Source organism: Eurytemora carolleeae, unplaced genomic scaffold, assembly GCF_000591075.1.
Source record: "Eurytemora carolleeae unplaced genomic scaffold, Eaff_2.0 scaffold249, whole genome shotgun sequence".
NCBI classification, from domain to species: domain Eukaryota; kingdom Metazoa; phylum Arthropoda; class Copepoda; order Calanoida; family Temoridae; genus Eurytemora; species Eurytemora carolleeae.
In genome coordinates this window covers 313,977-329,087 of record NW_019396162.1, presented here as the reverse complement: position 1 = coordinate 329,087, position 15,111 = coordinate 313,977, and the positions used below count along the sequence as shown (strand labels likewise).

The 15,111-nt window shown below is 31.2% G+C and overlaps 2 protein-coding genes across 3 annotated transcripts in view; one reads left to right on the top strand and one right to left on the bottom strand.

The window, feature by feature from the left end:
- Positions 1 to 1,883, top strand: part of LOC111696869 (glutathione S-transferase Mu 1) — a 10,927-nt gene extending 9,044 nt beyond the window's left edge. The window contains exons 9-11 of the mRNA XM_023466623.1: positions 188 to 263; positions 785 to 886; positions 1,656 to 1,883. Of these exons, the coding sequence (XP_023322391.1) occupies positions 188 to 263; positions 785 to 886; positions 1,656 to 1,728 (251 nt within the window). The 3' untranslated portion in view covers positions 1,729 to 1,883. The remainder of the gene's footprint in view (positions 1 to 187; positions 264 to 784; positions 887 to 1,655) is intronic.
- A 6,614-nt stretch (positions 1,884 to 8,497) lies between these two features.
- LOC111696874 (arf-GAP with Rho-GAP domain, ANK repeat and PH domain-containing protein 3) lies at positions 8,498 to 14,053 on the bottom strand. 2 transcript variants are annotated; one of them, XM_023466628.1, is made up of 8 exons: positions 13,997 to 14,053; positions 13,324 to 13,429; positions 12,875 to 12,969; positions 12,183 to 12,285; positions 11,081 to 11,184; positions 10,458 to 10,535; positions 9,645 to 9,711; positions 8,498 to 9,124 (listed from the first exon to the last, which is right to left on the bottom strand). In XM_023466628.1, exons 1-8 carry the CDS (start codon positions 14,048 to 14,050, stop codon positions 8,919 to 8,921), a joined length of 813 nt encoding a protein of 270 aa, XP_023322396.1. In that variant the 5' UTR covers positions 14,051 to 14,053; the 3' UTR covers positions 8,498 to 8,918. The 2 variants fall into 2 exon arrangements, with proteins under 2 accessions (XP_023322396.1, XP_023322397.1); XM_023466629.1 differs by lacking the exon at positions 13,997 to 14,053 and adding an exon at positions 13,778 to 13,846.
- Between the last annotated feature and the right edge of the window lie 1,058 nt (positions 14,054 to 15,111).

The following is a 15,111-nucleotide window of genomic DNA, read 5'->3' as shown; positions in this document are numbered from 1 at the left end:
GAGTAGTAGAATACAAGATACTTTAAACTATTAACAGAGTAGTAGAATACAAGATACTTTAAACTATTAACAGAGAAGTAGAATACAAGATACTTTTTTCCAAATTGTCTCTCAATTTCCACGGAACAGAATGTTGTAAAAAGAAATAAATAAATCTTGAATATCCTCAAATGGCCAATAACTTTAGGCGGAAATGTTTGGTTTGTCAACAATGAGATTACTATTGCTGATTTCTTGATTTGGGAGGTTCTAGATATATACAGGTATAGCAACAATATCTTTATGTGAATACAATTAAACTGCGCAAATAACAAAAAGATACAACAATATACGGAAAATTATAGATGTTTTTATTTGGTTTATGTTTGCAACCTGTTTCTATATATAAACTGAAAATCACATCAGTAGCCACGATATAATATACAAAATATTCTTAAACATGCCGACCATCTTATTTCAAGGTTTTCAAACTTGGAAAAAAAAACTCATTCTACAAATGATAATTTGCGTTTCGTTCATAGTATTAAAGCCTGTTGTAGAAAATGAACTGTAGTCGATATTTTTAAAAATCTGTCAAAATATTTTGTCCTTCTGCGGAAAAATTGTTGACATAACTTATCGAAAATAAAATAAAATCGGAAAGGTTTCATTTAACAGTAATTGTGCTGTCTGTCCATATTGCTTTTTATTTTTGTTCTAATCAATTGATCTTGTTAAAGTATGTTTATAAACAAAAATGTTGGAAATATCACGTAAATAACTGATTTAAAAATCATTTGTGAAGGCTTCTGTTCCCTGGGTGTTTAGAAAAGCTGCCTGGATTATCTAGTTTTCATGCCAGGTTTGCTCAGATCAAAGGGGTCAAACAGTACATCGAGTCCCCAAGGTATAACCATCTTAAACCCCTTCAAAACTCTGAAGGGAATGTCTAATGTAATTTCAAATGATCTTCCATTCCAAAAGGCGCATGTCCGATTCACACCGGTACCTTTAAATATTTGTCTTAGCGAAAATGATTAAAATGTTTTATAATTATAATTATAATTGATGATTTCTAATTGTGGGTTCTCCATACTTTCAATATTTTTTAAACAAGAATGATAAATATTCCCCAATGTTTTTCAATTAAAAATCTAAATGGCGATGTTGTATAATAGTCGTTCACTTAATATTGTTTATACTTCCCTAGACATTTATTTTATACTATTTAGTAATGTTTACAATCGAAATTCCGTTGCCAAGAATTTCGCGCAATTGCACGCAATGATCAGCCTGTGTCGTTGGATTGCCAGGACTTGCGCTATGATTGCGAACAGGGAAGCAATTAAATATTCGCAGAATTGTGCGGACTTACTTTGTGAATTGCACGTGCTTTCCCATTAAGAATTCTATAATCTAGAATTGGGACCGGATTGGGACAGATAAGAGAATGGACAGTATTTATCTATGCAGATTAAAAAAAATCGAGGGTTAACAGTTTCCAAATTTTAAAGTTTTTTTGGGTTAAAAGCGACTGATTTAACATAATACATTATTCATTTGTTCACATTGGATGTAAATTAAAATGTTTTTTTTTTTTAAACTCAATGAAGTTGAACAAACTGCACAATACTTAATTGCATATATTTAATAACATAAAATTGCCAATTGTTTAGGTATAAACCCTTTCCGATCTGGAAAAGTGAGGCCTCCTACGGACACTTTGAACCCAATTTCATATCGAATTAATTGTATTTTACGTTTTATACAGATTTGATTTGATTTGATTTGATTTGATTTGATTTGAAGTTTTATTTGTAGTTTCGGACTGATGGTAGTATTTGTAAATATAAGATAATACTGTAATATTTTAGCTGAAGTAATAAATATAAATCTGAAAAAAATATGATACATTTTTTTAAGGGAGGATCGGAGGGGGATCCCTGGACCCCGAATCTCCATTTCTTCTTAAAAACAAGAAATGAAGTCACTTTCGTAGAGAAACCGCAAATAAATGGCAATGCCATTATTGCACGGAGGGTCACTTAAAATTACACTTACAGTCCCTTTAATAAGAAAGATGGCCTCAATAAAAGAGCTTATGGAATTACAGACATATATCTATCAATAATAATAAAGTTTTGTATGTTCTTACCAATAAAACATCACTCATTGTATACTCTTACCATACAGTAAGTATATATCATTATGTTCATATTCTATTTCTGTAACAGGATACATGTACATAGTGCGTACATCATTAATCTATACTATTTATCTATCTATCTATCTATCTATCTATCTATCTATCTATCTATCTATCTATCTATCTATCTATCTATCTATCTATCTATCTATCTATCTGTCTATCTATCTATCTATCTATCTATCTATCTATCTATCTATCTATCTATCTATCTATCTATCTATCTATCTATCTATCTATCTATCTATCTATCTATCTATCTATCTGTCTGTCTATCTATCTATCTATCTATCTATCTATCTATCTATCTATCTATCTATTTATACGTTTGTCTGTAATATATATTTGTTTGTTTTAAACCAAAAAGGTGAACAATTTCGAAATGACGAAAAAAATCGCTGATTGAGTGGGGTGCCTGCCAAATAAGCGACACAAAATTGCGTGTATCGAACAAAAGTCGCTTATTTGGTTTATTTTAAACCTAAATCTGAGCTAGGATAAAATGTTCTACATTTTTTGTTAACACTTACATTTTACAATGTATTATATATCTACATATATTCATATTTAGTTTGTATGCGATAAAAATTGGTTAAATAAACCAATCAGGCAACTTTTTTTAATGATAACCCACATGACCTCTGCAGGGAAGGTTTTGGGGCGGCTAAAATCTAAAAATGCTTCAAAAAATGTTGACTTCTGATTTTCTTTTGAAAATATACCACGAAAAACAGGAAAATCTTCAACAATTTTCTTGTATTAACATATTTTACAGACAGAATATAAGTTAATGTTAAATGTTGTAATTGTTAAATATTAATAATATTATCATTAATATCCTTAAATCCTTGTGTAGATATAAGACTAAGAAGCAAAAAGGCTAAGGAAATATATACACATACCTTCATCCAACTTTTTATATTGTTTAATACTTTTTTTTTAAGAGAAAGACTTCCAAACTCATTTTAATACTCTTGGATGTCTGTTAAATCTATTTTAATACTCTTGGATGTCTGTTAATTCTATTTTAATACTCTTGGATGTCTGTTAAATCTATTTCTGTTTGATGTTTTTTTTCTTACCGTGTCATTTTTAAAGAGCAGCTCGCACCAATCGTTCTTTACGTAGAAGAAAAGTCCGAAAACTGGATGAATTAAAACAACTATTTTTTTCTATCATAGATGGCTTTGTTTACCAACTTAAATATTTCTAAATATTTGTAACTTAAAGGCAAAATTATAAATTTTACTTATACGATAAATTTTCTTTAAGGCACATCACACCGTAAGGGGGGAAGTTTAATGCACAGTTCACCGTAAAGGGGGAAGTTTAAGGCACATTACACCGTAAAGGGGGAAGTTTACGGCACAGTTCCCCCTCTATGGTGAAGATTAAGGCACATCACACCGTAAAGGGTGAGGTTTAAGGCTCAGTTAACTGGAAAAGGGTAAGATAATGGCACAGTTCCCCCTCTATGGTGAAGTTTGAGCCCACATTACCGTAAAGGGTGAGGTTCAAGGCTCAGTTCACCGTAAAGGGGGAAGTTTAAGGCACAGTTCCTCCTCTTGGTGAAGTTTAAGGCACATTGCACCGTTAAGGGTGAAGTTTAAGGCACAGTTCATTGTAAAAGGGGAAGTTTAAGGCACAGTTCACTGTAAAGGGGGAAGTTTAGGGCACAGGTCAACGTGGCCCCCCCATGCACCTTTGTACATCTAATTATGACGGGTTTCATAAAAGTTACGATTACCGAAAGTTATTCTTATCGTATAAATGAATGATAATAGTTATTTTCGTTCCTAGAATGATATACACCAGGGTGATAAACCCTACTACAACCAGACCACTGTCAACTGTCATTCTATTCATCCCATTCAACTCCTGTTCATCCCATCCAGCTTATGCTCATCCCATCTAACTTCTGTTCAGCCCATCCAATACCTGAACAAAATGAAAAATGCAGGTATGCACTGTGGAGAACCTTGGGAGTTAGTAATGCAACACAACAAATTGTATTGGAGTAAATACAGAAAATAAATGTAAAAATGATCATCTGCATTAACTATAATAATGATATAAAACCAGCAATACCATTTAACATTAACATATTCCTGGATATCCACCAGTTTTGAGATATTTAAGAGAAAGTTTCTTTGAGAGTTTAGCTAGATCGTAAAAAAGTTGCATATGTTTTATGTATATTGTATCTTTATGATCAATGAATATTGTATACATATATTGCTGTTTTTTTTTGTACCTGAGTTTTCCACAGATTTATCTTTTTTCCAGAAGTAATTTAATTATTGTCGTATGTATCTTTGTGTTCATTATATCTGTAAAAAAAGAAATTACTAAGTCTTCCTTGAAGTTACCAACTGTTAATTTAATTAATATTTTTCCATTTTCCCGGTCTTTTTCTTATGTATATATAAGGCCGCCATGTTGGCCTATCTTGGTAAACATTAAGACCTCCGAGGTCCATTTTCCTAGGAGGAATAATTTCAGGGAAAAAAGAAGGTTTAAGTTTTAAGAGAACTTATTCCCCAGTTTGAACGATTACCCTGCATATATCATGCTATTTTTAAACTGATACATATCCCACTTTCTTCACGGGCAGCCGTAGTACATTTCGAATTTCCGAGCCGGAGTGCAAAACTTAAGAAAATTATAAAACTCGCTACGATACCAGGTTTCCTGAAACCCAGGTTTGGCAGAGTTCGGGTTTCATGTTCTTAAAACGTATTTTGAAACTCTAGGAAACTGGGNCCTGATTTGTCTTAAACTTTTATTGGGGAACTTGTGAGACCCACGGGAATGTTCTTTGCTTGGTTTTGAGATTCTAAGTTTAATGGTTTTATTTTTATGGAGAAAAATAGCTAGATATGTATATAGACTATCTTTGGAACCCAGCTTTGCATGGAAACTATACTTTCTCAATAAATTACAATCCATTCAAATTTTTAAAACGAGCACAGAACACTCTCAGGTTTCTCTCGCTCAAAATTAGAGGCAAATCGGCCAAGGGGTTCCTGAGTTACGATCGGAAACCCATCAAACAGACAGACAAACAGAGGTTACAACTATATAGATATTTCACTTTGATCTCACAGCTAACATTTTTTAAACTCTAAGGGTTTAACTTAAGGTTTTATAATTTAGGCGAATTTCCTTAAAATCACAGAAAAAAAGCAATATAAAAAAGATTTTTTTTTAATTAATGTTGTAGTTGAACGCCTTTTCTTAGGTTTAGGATTAAAAACATATTTCACTATTCGATCTTAGTATATATTTTTAAAGAATTCTTCTTAAAACTTTATTCAATGCCAAAAATAAATCAACAATAGTATATCTCATTTGCAAAAAAGTGGAAAGTAAAATTGGTCTAGTATAATTCAGAAGCAGTGCAATCGAGACGTACTAACAAGTGTCATCTAGAGAGACAACATGCAGCTTTATTGTATTAAAATGGAACTGGCGTTGTTTTAAAAAACAGTACTAAACAATATTTGCAAGGTTTATGTTTTAGGTCGAAACATATTAAAATAAAGTTTTAAAAATTCTAAAATATTTTGTTGTTAATAGATAAAAATCCGCATAACAATTTTTCTGTGTATATAGTTTGTAAAAATCTGAACAAAGGTGGCAATATAGAATTTTCTATTAAAAACATATTTGTTGTGTAATTCTTAACATTGAGGATTTTTTAAACAGTAAATACATCTTTGTTTGATGATTAGTTATAGTCATTACGTAATATTTGGATCTACAGATTAGCACACCAACCATTTTTGCGAAATATTTGTCAAAACATTTATATTATTATTTTGATGAAATTTTGAGAATTAAAATAAATAAACGTTTTCCCATCGAAATGTAAAGAAAGATATAGTTTTTCACAAAGACTTGGGTTTTGTTTTGTTTTCTATGAACATAAAACTGCTTTTGCACATTGTTAATTAAATTACATTATTTTTTAGCCAAAAACAAGAGCACTGCAGCAAAACAAGAAATTACCCTGATTTACTAGGCCTCAAAATCCCAAAAATCAAAATTTTTCTTTGGCAAATCTTTTAAATTCTAAAGTAATGTACGAGTTTTTGCAGAACATTTTAAAATTTTATGCACTGAGAAAACTTAACAACTGTTTCTAACACGAAAACAACTGCTTTACTCTTTATCAATTTGTTATTCATTCATATTCAGCTCCGGTACGCTATCCTTTCTATGCAGGGTTACGTTACCCAAAAAGGATGAGACTTTGTTGACGACCTGAAACTCTTGTAATAAAACGATTCCTATAGTTGAATTCGGGTTTCTTGCTTAAAAATAGTCTTTTGATCATGTATTGAAGGATTTCGCCATGAGAAAACAAGTGTACAGCTGCAGCATAACAGTTTTAGAAAGAAGGCTGAGCAAACTCTCTACAGTCGTCTCTGCGCGCCCATTAATTTCACGGAATTCCGAGAAATTCCGCAAAATTCCGCGCAACGGAATCCTGATTGGAAACCCTATTTGTATCTCCCAGCCTACACTTTCCTGAAAAGGTTTGGGATAAACTAAGTTCCTACTGTTTATTGTATTACTGGAGGATGGGACGGCGCGGTGGGACGGAACTTTATAGACAGAATGGTTCCTGTAGATGTAAATAGCCCTAAAATCAAAATTTGGGTTATATGTCATTTTTTTCCGTGCGTCTGTGCGCCTAGTCAAAAAACATCAAAATGTTACTTGATACTCACCTTTTTCTGTGCGCCTATGCGTTCTCAAGTGCAAAGATTCATCTTTCGTCATTCCGTCAAGGCCGAGTCCCTTTAAAAAATAACCGCCAAAGTACAGAAAATAAGTTAGCAGTAGATTGCAGATTTTTTTAGATATGACAGTAAACAGTTCTTAGAGAGAGTGAAACGAATTTAAGACAGAAATGTTTTAAACAAAATTCTTGTGAGAAGGGGATTGTACTTCAAGCTCTTAAAGGGAGTGACTGGCTAGGTATGGTAATTGAACTGAGAGTGCAGCAGTATTATAAAACAAATTATCAGGAACATTTAGGAACATAATTCACAAATAAAATTAATAGTACAGTGAGAACAAGAAAACAGAGAATAGGAAGATGACTTTTAGTTCTAACTTAGTTCAATTAGCATGCAGTTTAAACAGACCTATTTCACTAAATTAGTGATTCAATAAGTGACTAGTACAACTATTTGCTTTATAACAACATCAAATTCATTAAGTGTCGTCATAATGTCGTCTTCCTATTATATTATTTTCTGATTTTAACTATATCTTAATTTTTATTAAGCAACGCGGTTGAATCTTAGAAATGTAAATTATAGCTGATGTTGGAATGAACACAGATTGCATGTTGTCAAAGCAAGGGTTAAAATCAAGCTGAAGATTTTTCTAAAGAGTTTTAGGACCCAAAATTATGTCAAGAGTATGCAACAGTACAACAAACCCGCCATGTTTTTGAAGTAGTTTCATTTCTATATTTATTCTAATCTTTGTGTTACATCTATTTTACAGGTTTACCCACAATTAGGATGAGACCAGAAACTCTTGAAATGTAAAGACCCTAAGGTTAAATTATGTATATATATATAAAATATATTCCAAGGTTAAATTATGTATATAAAATATATCCCAAGGTTAAATTATGTATATAAAATATATCCCAAGGTTAAATCATGTATGTATTCTGCCTTAGATATAGTTCTCTAATGGATTATTTAATTTAGCAAAGAAACAAGTTTACAGTTTCAGACAGTAAAAATTCCGTACAATCGTCTCATACTTTGTGGTTAACCCTGTACATTTCGATACATTTTTATCATATTTGGGGGAAAAAAATTAACAGTTTTCAATCAAAATTTGGAGAAAGATTGATTTTCAAAAAGAAAACATTATTTGCGCAGTTTTTATTCTTTATTGCTGTTCAATGAACAATAAAGATGAATCTTGCTTTCTTAAACTCACCTTGTAAAATGCCATAATTATTCAAGGTTTTACAAAAGTTTTCCTGAATAAAGAATATCTGTGTGTGTTGCTGTTTAAAATTAAATCTTTATTTAAATAATTCTTTTACAACGATTTAACTATTCAGCATTTGAAAATATAATTTACAATTATGATGAAATAAATAATTTTTAATACAATATATCTGATAAAAAAATATAAAAAAGTCGGATTACCATTTTTTTAGAAGAAAACTTTCTCAAGGAATGTTTGAGTCTACATCCTTTGATTTAAACGAAGTTTTACAAATGAAAAAAATGGCAACAGATAAAATCAATTTTAGAAAACTCGTGTCCATGCCTCGCTTTAACAACCTCTGCTTTATAAAGGATTACTTAAATATTTAAAAGCCTTGTGAAAGTTCAAGTTCTCAAGTCACGACAAGAAATAAGTTAAAATCTGCAATTAAAAATTTGAGTTTTTAAAGATAAAGGTCATAGTAATTATCATTTCGAAATTGAGATCTTTTTACATTGAGTCTTTAACTTCAATTGGTTTTAGACATGACAATTGATTAATTAATTTTTCAATTGATTAATCGTGAGGTCAGAAAATAAAATCGACCAACTAATTGATTAAATTACAAACCATTTGAATTACATTTATATGGCGGTCATAATTCACCTAGGTTACATAGATAATTTTTTATCCAGTGAACAAATATTGATCAATATTTTAATTATTTAATCGAGTTCATGATGATTCAATTAAGTGGAAATCTTTAATCAAGAATAACAAGATTGTTTTGAACAATATTAGTTCCATATTCCGCCACCAGGAGAGCTGCTAACCACTTGGTGAACAGCTCACGACTGCTGAAAGACAGAACGCGGCCGAAGAGTGGCGCTTCCTTTGTGCGCAGTGGCTCGTCTTTGTCAATAAAAGTAAGGTTAAGTGGATGGGGAGGATTTCTCTTCTTCTCGCAACCTTAAGCAAAAAAATCACGATTAGAAATAAAATCATGTTTAGTTATAAAATCATGTTTTTTGCCTTAGCACTCTTATTTTTAATACTCTTTGAAATTTTTATTTATAAGGCATAGTAATTTTAAGGATTTTTGCAATTTCTTTAAAGCGCATGCAGAAAGATAAAAGGCCTGTAGGTGCAGGGGCGTATGTAAGGATTTTCTAGGGGGGGGGGGGGTAAATTAAAACTTTTTGCGCGTGTAGAGCGCCGATTTTCCGGCTCCCCCCCAAGACCATGTACAACCCATAGATATACAAGAATAAAAATGAATGTAATAATATGTGTGACATGTACTTATTTGTCGGAACCAAATTTTTATTTAATATATTTTCCGACAATTTTTTGACATTTTTTAAAACCTCCCTAGCACCTGAACCATTAAAATAATTAATTGGGCTATGCACAATGAACATGCGATGCAACCCTTTACTCTAAGGGGGAGGGACGTGGGTGGTAGCCTTTAAAGTGTGAAAGCGCATACCTATATACCAGATGAGATCCTCTACGGGCCAAGCACTAATTTCGGAAGATTGCCCGGATTTGTCCTCCTAAAAATTAGAATTAATTCAAACACAAAGGTATACGTACATACAGGGTGTCCCACGAAACATGACAATTGGTTAATAGCTTTAAATGTCGTCTTCCATATACTATATTAGATACTTAAGTTTTTGAATTTTATTGTTGAAAATATTTTTTGCTTGCATATATGTTATTTTGAAATCAATTTTACTATAATTATATTTTTTAATATTCTCTTTAGTATCAAACAACTTAACAAATTATAGAAGAAGACATTTAAAACTATTTACCAACTGTCATGTTTCGTGGGACACCCTGCATATCAATGGTGTAGTATTTTATTTGTTCAGATATTTCGAATATACCAGTTTTACAAAAAAAAATGCAAAATTACGCAAAAAGTAGAGGTGTAATGATCATAACTCATTACATTACATATTTATCATTTCAGCAATTTTGCATTATTATCGAATTCCTCCACATATTAATTCATTTATTCTTGCTGCTATCAATTAAATTCAGTTTTTACCCAAATGTTTTCATGATAATTTTTTGTACCGTTTTAAAAGCTATTCATGTTTGTTCCTTCAAAAAAAAAATATTTAGGAAATATCCTTGATAAGCCCTCTTTTTGATTTAATATTGAAAAATTCATTTTGCATATCTTATATGTCCAAAAAATAATTTTTTGTTTGTAATTTTTAAATGGTAAATTTACGTGAATTACAAAGTTTAAATAAGATTGTAAAAGTAAAAAATATATCTAGCTCACCTTGTAGCATGTAATGCTGGCGTTTGAGACACTGAACAGAAGTTTGGAGAACTTAGATTTAGGTTTATTTTCCGAGAACTGGAGATTTATTAAATATTTATTAAATATTTCGAGTTTTTTTAGATTAATTCATATCACACACTGAAATAGACAGATAGAGAAGGTCAAATCAAATCAAAGTTCAGATTGAACTCTTATAGGTATTGTTCAACTCCTGAAATTCTCAGGTTTCAGCCTATATCCCCTTTTCATTTTTCCTTTACAGTCCCATGTTGTTCCTTTAAATGGAATGCAGACGTGATATTAAGTGATCTTCCTGTTCACAACGGTAGCAATTGTATGATTACAAAAATGAATGAGTTATCCTTATTTTCTAGAATTAAAGTTTATTTTTTTCAATTGTGGTTTCTTTATTAAGTGACTTAAGAATTTCTTCTCAGAGAGAATGAAGGAAATCGTTGGAATTAAGAAAGAAAAACGACGATATCTTCATCATTGCAACTCCGCTATAGATTTAAAAGGTACTGTTGTGAATCTGACATGCAACTTTTTTTATGAAGGATTTCTTGAAGTTACGATGACAATATTTAAAATAAGGAATTATACAAATGAAATATTTATCCCTGAATTTCTGAGAATATAGAGAGTGGCGGGATTGCGCATGGAACTGCGTCCGCGTACAGTTTGTTTTCTTTCAGGAGCAGATAGTTGTTATGACGGTCAGCATCTAAATATATGTACAGTACAGTCAGCATCTAAATATATATGTACAGTACAGTCAGCATCTAAATATATGTACAGTACAGTCAGCATCTAAATATCAGGGGGCGGAAACGTCATGCATGTGTGTCTGTACCAAAAGAGGGTGTGTAAATAATACCAAGCCGAAGGCGTGTATTTTATGTATATACAGTCCATAAGAATCTCGGTATTAGTACAGTCTAGGAGGGTACATTTGTTTCTTGTTAATTGTTTACTTAAAAATAAGTTTAATATACATGTAATATATTATTTCTACATTTAAGTCAAAACTATAAGCCAAATTTTCATGCAAAGAATATAATTTGATTAAAGTTTACAATAAACTACTCGTTATTCAAGCTTAATTATAATTGCCGACATTGTTCTGCAATTTCCTTGACTGTAGTCATATTGTGCGTCTGCACCAAAAGAGTGTGCGTGTGTAATAACGAACTCGTCTGCAAAGCAGTGCGGCTGGCTTTCTTATGCCAGACCAGCGCCATTTCCCGTCCCTTTATTCTTATTTCTTGCTAAATATATGTACAGTACAGTCCGCATCTAAGTATTTGTACAGTGCAGTATGCAGGTACAGTCTGCATCAAATAACTAAATACAACAAAAAATGTCACAATTTCAGCTTTTTTAACAGAAGACCGCAGTAAACCTAGTGCAAACAGGAAAGTAAAAAAAATTTCTCCTTCCGTGCGTCTTTTGGTTCCTAAATCTGGATATTATTTTTTCGAAACAAATTTATCACCCCCCTCACTTAAATCCTATATTCGCCCCTGGAAGGCCGATTCATTATAAAATTTAAGTAGAAGTAAAATCCATATTACAAATTTCCAACCATTTGAAGTGCAAAAAAGATTAATTCTAAAAATCAATTGTTGACTATAAAATACGGTGGTCAATGACGTCATATATAGGTGTATGCACATAAGGCAAATTGCTTATTATAATGAAAATATTTGAGAGCAATGTTACCCTGCCAAGACCCCCATCTAAGAGTAAGATCTAGAAGCTTCTCTGAGAAATGCACAGGTCTCTCCAGGGTTTCACCAAGAACCACCTCGTGGATCAACATATTCTAAACATGTGTTATATTGATCATCTTTATAATAAACTAGCTCAAGTGCCCAGCGTTGCCCAGGTTACTCATAGTTACTTTCGCCGTTTACCCGCACTTGGTCGATTTTATAAGGAAACTGATTTTTTTTTCAAGGTCAATCCACTGAACTTAGACTTTCTATACCAAGCTAAGAACATTCCCGTGGATCTCCCGGGTTCGCCAATGAAAACTTTAGACAAATCGTTGGAGGGGCTTCAGAGTTATGATCGTATATACAAACAAACAAACAGAGATTACAACTATATATAAATATAAGATTCTGGAAAATATATCATTTTCAAAATTATCCATTTAAACATTATCTTCAGCATGCTTCAACATCTTTAAAAAGTGATAATTCATTTTAAAGAATTATTTAGAATATTATCTTTAAATAATATCTTTTAATATAATATCACATAGATATTTCATCTTTAAAACAACTTTCAAAATTTTATATACCTTCAGAATAATTTATTTTCACTGTAATACCCTGAAATTAGTATCACTGTAATAACCTGAAATTAGTATCACTGTAATAACCTGAAATTAGTATCACTGTAATAACCTGAAATTCTTGAAGATTTGCTTCCTTAGCAACAAGAAGAACCGCCTCTCCCGCCGTCAAACTAGGGTGCAGCGATATACTCACACATTTACCACCTACCACAAATATATTCATATTAGTTTTTCAGGACAGAAGAAACGAAATATTATTCCAAGCAATTGTTAACCCCTACTGAACCCTCTCCAGACAACATTTTGTTGCTATGCATTGCATAAAATCATTTACTAAAACAGACTAAACGTCTCAATGAACTGATGTAAAAAGAAATGAACAAATATCTTCCTTAAAAAAGAGAACAACACCTTTTGCAACCGAACACCATGCAGAGTTTCACCCAACTTTTATCCCAACTAAGTTACCAATTTTCCCCATTACCTACTATGATTCTAAATATGTTTTTTTTGGTTAAAAAAAAACTTCATTAACAAGTACAATAAAGTTTTGCTTACATGTTCTAGTTTCAATATAACACCACATCCTCACATCTCCAGACCTCTTTACAGTACTAGGGGTTGGATAGTTGATTTTCTCAAGAACATCCAGCAACCTTTTCTCCTTAAAACAATTTAAAAGTTCAAAACTTTTGTTTAATCCGTCCATGACGCGTTAAGTAGGTTCCACTTCTCTTCCAGCAGGTTAATTCAAAGCCAACCATTTCTTAAAAGTATTTCTAAATATCCCATGGTGCATTTTCAGCGTATAATCCCCAGAATAAAATCATGAAATAATAAGTTTAAGCTATGGATTGGATATTGACTATTGAGTTCAAGCAATGAAACTCAGCTATTTAAACCTAAAGTTTTAAGCCTTCAATATTCGCATTTAGTTATAATATCATATCATTACTTTTTTCATAGTGCCTCCATATCCACGTTTAATTAATATGGATAAATGGATATAAACCTTATCTAACTCCTTCACATCCACATTAAATAAATATGGATAGCTGGATATCATATTATTAAATAAATAAATAAAAGATCAACCATCATACCTTATCTAACTTAATTCTTCATATCCACATTAAATAAATAAGGATAGTTGGATATCATATTATTACCTTATCTAATTCCTCTATATCCACATTAAATAAATATGGATAGTTGGATATCATATTATTACCTTATCTAATTCCTCCATATCCACATTGAATAAATATGGATAGTTGGATATCATATTATTAAATAAATAAATAAATAAAAGATCAACCATCATACCTTATCTAACTTAATTCTTCATATCCACATTAAATTAAATAAATAAGGATAGTTGGATATCATATTATTAAATAAATAAATAAATAAAAGATCAACCATCATACCTTATCTAACTTAATTCTTCACATCCACATTAAATAAATATGGATAGCTGGATATCATATTATTAAATAAATAAATAAATAAAAGATCAACCATCGTACCTTATCTAACTTAATTCTTCATATCCACATTAAATAAATAAGGATAGTTGGATATCATATTATTACCTTATCTAATTATAAGAGTTGGATAACAATGGATTATCTAGTTGTCTGAATATATAAGAGTTGGTTAACAATGGTTTATCTGGTTGTCTAAATATATAAGAGTTGGTTAACAATGGTTTATCTAGTTGTCTAAATATAGAAGAGCTGGTTAACAATGAGTTATCTAGTTGTCTGAATATAGAAGAGTTGGTTAACAATGGTTTATCTAGTAGTCTGAATATATAAGAGTTGGTTAAAAATGGTTTATCTAGCTGTCTGAAAGTATAAGAGTTAGATAACAATGGTTTATCCAGTTGTCTAAATATATAAGAGTTGGATAACAATGGTTTATCTAGTTGTCTGAATATATTAGAGTTGGATAACAATGGATTATCTAGTTGTCTGAATATATAAGAGTTGGTTAACAATGGTTTATCTGGTTGTCTAAATTTAGAAGAGTTGGTTAACAATGGTTTATCTAGTTGTCTAAATATATAAGAGTTGGATAACAATGGATTATCTAGTTGTCTGAATATATAAGAGTTGGTTAACAATGGTTTATCTGGTTGTCTAAATATATAAGAGTTGGATAACAATGGATTATCTAGTTGTCTGAATATATAAGAGTTCGTTAACAATGGTTTATTTGGTTGTCTAAATATATAAGAGTTGGTTAACAATGGTTTATCTAGTTGTCTAAATATAGAAGAGCTGGTTAACAATGGTTTATCTAGTTGTCTAAATATAGAAGAGTTGGTTAAAAATGGTTTAT